Here is a 4,366-nt window from a genome sequence, read left to right as displayed (position 1 = left end):
CACTAGACGATGAGTTAGAGTCGTTGTAGTTCCATTTGGCCTTCTCGTCGGCCGCCACAAGAGCTTTCAACTCTTTTTCTTCGTCCTTCTTCTTCTCATCACGCTTCGTCTTTCTGCATTCTGATTTGTAATGACCTAAAATACCATAGTTAAATCACTTCATGTTAGCTTTAGATTTCTTATCATCATTGATATTTGAGGAGTTTGAGTTAGAATTGTTCTTCTTCATTAATTTGCCAAACTTCTTCACGAAGAGAGCCATAACATCGTTGCTAAGCTGCTGAGCAGTTGTCTTCACTTTAGTGGCAACTGGTGGCTCCTCGGCAGTAACCAAAGCTTTGGTTATGATGGTGGATTAGGGGTGATCCTCTTCAATCCTAGAGTTCAGCTTGAACTCATATGCCTTCAGATCAGCAAGCAAGTCAAAGAGCTAGATCTTATTGAGGTCTTTGGACTCCCTCATCGCCATGGTCTTGATGTCCCACTCCCTTGGTAAAGTTCGCATGACCTTTATAGCAATCTCTCTATTGCTGTAAGTCTTTCCTAAAATGGATAGGGTGGTGACAATCTGACTGCATTTTGCATCAAACTCAGTCATCGTCTCTCCTGGACGCATCTTGAAGTTGTCAAACTGTTGTGTGGAAACCGTGATCTTGTTCTCTTTGGTTTGCGCGTTTCCGTCACAGAGTTGAGTGAGTTTGTCCTAAATTTTTTGACAGACTCGCAAGATATGATGTAGTTGAACATGCTGTCGTCAAGGGATCTATACAAGATGTCCATGGCCAAGTTTTCAAGGTTGTTCTTCCTCTTATCTTCACTTGTTCATTCAGATTTTTCTTTGTCGATCTTGATGGGTTCTTCAGTGACAACACTCCACATGTCACTGTGCAAGAAAGAGAGATGAGCACAGACTCTCTTCTTCCACACTATGTAGTTTTCTTTTGAAAACATGAGGATCTTGGAGGAGTTAAAATCTTTCGACATGATTCAGATTCCTTTTGCTTGAGAATAGAAAACAGAGCTCTGATAAAAATTGATAGGATCAGTGCAATCAATAGAGACGGGGGTTTGACTATGGTTAGCAACTTCGGATAAACGGATCGATATAAATCTTGTTAGGGATTAATATCACTTTCTATTCTTCGCAAACTTTCACAAACTTTTGAAACGATTCAAGTGCGGAACTCTTCCACTAGGTCGAGTGCTTTGAAGTACTGATCCAGACCCCATATGAAGTTGTCGATCTATTTTGCGTTCATCTCTCCTAAATACGCTTTAGGCCTTGAACGTCTATCCTTGTCAGATTAGGGACTCCCATAGGCGCATGTCTACACTCTTGCACAACCGCCTTCTTGAGTAACGCCACATTTTCTTCAGTGACTTGTAGTTTGGAAGTTATTACCTCAATTTTCTCGTTCAAGGTACTAATCTCAAAGAGAAGGGTCTTTTCCATGATCTGAGCTTGCTCTCGACATTTGAACAACTCCTCATTCAAGGCACCTTGCATCCCTTCTCTAAGCTCGTCTCTATCTTTCTCGAGCTCGGCGATGCGTTCATCTAGGTCCCCGAAGTTATCTTGTCCGTAAGCCACGGTGAGTTCTATTTTCTCCAACCTGGCGACAATGTCAGCGATAACATCTCTCCCTCTTTCTTTGGTAATTTTGGATCTTCCCGCTTGAACCTGAATCGGGTTCATAAGATCATCTCAGATCTCTTGGGTAAGTTTATCCACTCCGTCCACATTATTAGTAGTGACACTTTCATTCGATCTCTTCGTCATTCTACTCTGATACTAACTGTCACGGACTCAGTCTTTCCACTGACGATCCGTGTGACACTAGTTACGATATTCGCAAGATCGAATAACTAGTCAGCCTTTCTCGAAGCAAACACTCGATGTTTGATTGAATGAACACAAAAATTCTAGAGAGAGAAAATATCTCTTACAAAAATAGTATTATATTGATTAAATACTTGGTGATTTACAAAGAAATACCTCAAAGGTATTTATAGGGTTATCGTCAACTACTAAATTAATTAGTTTAACACACAACTACCTCATTAATGATTTGGCCAATATTCACATTAATGGATTACTATTGAACTACGGCATTAATAGTTTAATGACCAACTATTACATTATATTACTCATTAATGTAAAGCATGCTTCCTTATCCGGCTTCTAGAATTTCCCATTTGGATCATTGGTATAGAAATTCAGTCGCATTGACCGACAACTTGTTGGACCGATTTAGGAGAAAGTTCTTGGAAGGATGAAATCGGATAAGCGGTGGAGGTGGCACAGGCAGAAGTATGTAATGGCGTTTGTATACATAGAATTCGATCAGATCCCATAAAAGAAAAAAGAGAAATGGCAGGTGAAGATAATTGCGCGACCATAACAATAGAAGAAGGCTGGCCTATTCTGCAGGATGGAATCAACAAGTTAATCGACATTGTTGAAGGCGTCAATGACTTCAGTTTCACTTCTGAAGAGTACATGAATCTCTACACGTATCCTTCTCTTCAATCTCATATCATTATTACTCGAATCTGTTTATTTTTGGAGTTCTCTTTAACTCTATGATCGAATCGATCAGAACTGTATACAATATCTGTCAGCCAAACCCAACTGGTCCTGAATGTCGAAGACTTTATGAAAAACATAATGCAATTTATGAAGATTATATCTCTTCCAGGGTCAATTCTGATATACCCTTATCTGTTTTTTGTTTTTTTTCACATACCCATTTGGAAGAGAATCAGAGATGTTGTTTTTCAGGTCCTGCCTTCTTTGATGGGAAAGAAGGATGAAAGCTTGTTGCAAGAAGTTGTGAAAAGATGGAAAAACCACAAAATTATGATAAGATGGACTTGTAGATTCTTTCACTACCTTGACAGATACTTTGTTCCTTGTAAACATGTGCCCACTTTGCAAGAAGCCACCAATTCCATCTTCCGCAAGCTGGTTAGTTGGTTGGTTGGTCGATGATGATGATGAATTGATAATTGTGAATCATGCTTAGATGAATGTGAATTTGTTGGCTTTTCATTTTCAGGTACTTGAAGAACAGTCGATCAATGGGGTTGTTAATGAATTGAGGGACTCATTAATGTCTATGGTATGTATGCTTAGAAAAAAGAAAAGAAATACATGGTCTTCCTTCTTGTGGATTAATTTTGATTTTGAAGTTGTCTTATGTTCTAGATTGATAGGGAACGCAATGATGAGGAAATTGACCGAGTTTTGGTGAAGAGCGTCATTGATATGTTTATGGAGATGGGGGAAGAGAAATATGAGAAGGATTTCGAAAAAGACATGTTGAAAAACACCCACAAATTTTATTCTTTCAAAGCGTCTAAGTGGATTGATTCGATTGAATCCTACAAAGATTACATGATTAAGGTGTTTACTATTTAGTGTCATAGCAATTTCCATATTGAGTACTTAAAAAAGACTGAAATTTGTTCGATTTTCAGGTTGAAGAATGCTTGAAACGAGAGGAAGAGAGGGTCGACTTCTATTTGGAAAAGAGGACAGAAAAGAAGTTGTTGGAGGTAAGTCGTCGATCAGCTTATGATTTTTGTTCCGAATTGTCTAAAGAAGATCAAATAATATGGTAGTCTTGTTTTTACTTTTGTATGTGAATTATAAACAGGCTGTGGAGTATGAGCTTATGTCTGTTCATGCAATCAAATTGGAAAAAAAGAAACATGCCAGCTAGACGCAGTGAGTATGTTTTTCTCAATTTGGCTAATTGTGTTACAATACCAAATTATAATATACAATTGGCATAACCAAAGATGAGAAAAATAGAAGAATGGCCTAAATAAGAATAGAAACCCTAATGATTCATTTTTGGTAATAAACATTCATTCATCTTATCTAGCTGAGAAATTCCTTACAATGGATATCTGCTTCTTTATTTTTCATGATGATCAAGATTCGGGAAGAGGAGCGAAGGAAACAAAAGCATCTCGTAAATTCATCTTTTGTCTCGCAAGAAATAATGGGTATCTTGAATATATGTGTTGAGGATGCATGAATCCTTCTTTAAAGATGATCTTTTCAAAACCTTAATTTCAATTTCGGTATTACATGAATAAAATAAGATCCAAAGTGAACCTTTTAGGGATTGTAATGAATAATAGATGGATCATGTTGTTTGTTGTTGTACACTAAATGTTATATCTAGCATGTTAAGCTCAAGAAGATTAGTCTTCAACTAGTCTTTGATCTTTTGAATAATATTTCAGTTATTTTGTTTTTGTTTAATATTGCTGATGTTTGTTTGAATATGGAAAGCAAATGAACCATTAATTGTTTTCAAATATCTCCCATGATTTCTCTCTAAAGTAACAAAAT

General features: G+C 37.3%; 1 protein-coding gene across 1 annotated transcript; it reads left to right on the top strand.

Moving 5' to 3' along the window:
- Window positions 1-2,209: 2,209 nt before the first annotated feature.
- Window positions 2,210-3,855, top strand: LOC124932262 (cullin-1-like). Its single transcript, XM_047472878.1, has 7 exons — window positions 2,210-2,514; window positions 2,601-2,700; window positions 2,783-2,968; window positions 3,060-3,122; window positions 3,209-3,406; window positions 3,481-3,558; window positions 3,660-3,855. The coding sequence occupies exons 1-7, from the start codon at window positions 2,372-2,374 to the stop codon at window positions 3,723-3,725; spliced, it is 834 nt and encodes a 277-aa protein (XP_047328834.1). The 5' UTR covers window positions 2,210-2,371; the 3' UTR covers window positions 3,726-3,855.
- The last annotated feature ends 511 nt before the right edge of the window (window positions 3,856-4,366 follow it).

The sequence above is a fragment of the Impatiens glandulifera genome, chromosome 3, assembly GCF_907164915.1.
Source record: "Impatiens glandulifera chromosome 3, dImpGla2.1, whole genome shotgun sequence".
Classification (NCBI taxonomy): Eukaryota; Viridiplantae; Streptophyta; class Magnoliopsida; order Ericales; family Balsaminaceae; genus Impatiens; species Impatiens glandulifera.
This window is presented reverse-complemented; position numbering and strand designations above follow the sequence as displayed.

Bases quoted from the DNA above. Each gene is read 5' to 3' on its own strand.
- LOC124932262 (XM_047472878.1), top strand. From the start codon at position 2,372: ATGGCAGGTGAAGATAATTGCGCGACCATAACAATAGAAGAAGGCTGG. The intron at 2,515-2,600 runs GTATCCTTCTCT...CGAATCGATCAG, and splicing joins GAGTACATGAATCTCTACAC to AACTGTATACAATATCTGTC. The intron at 3,123-3,208 runs GTATGTATGCTT...CTTATGTTCTAG, and splicing joins GGGACTCATTAATGTCTATG to ATTGATAGGGAACGCAATGA.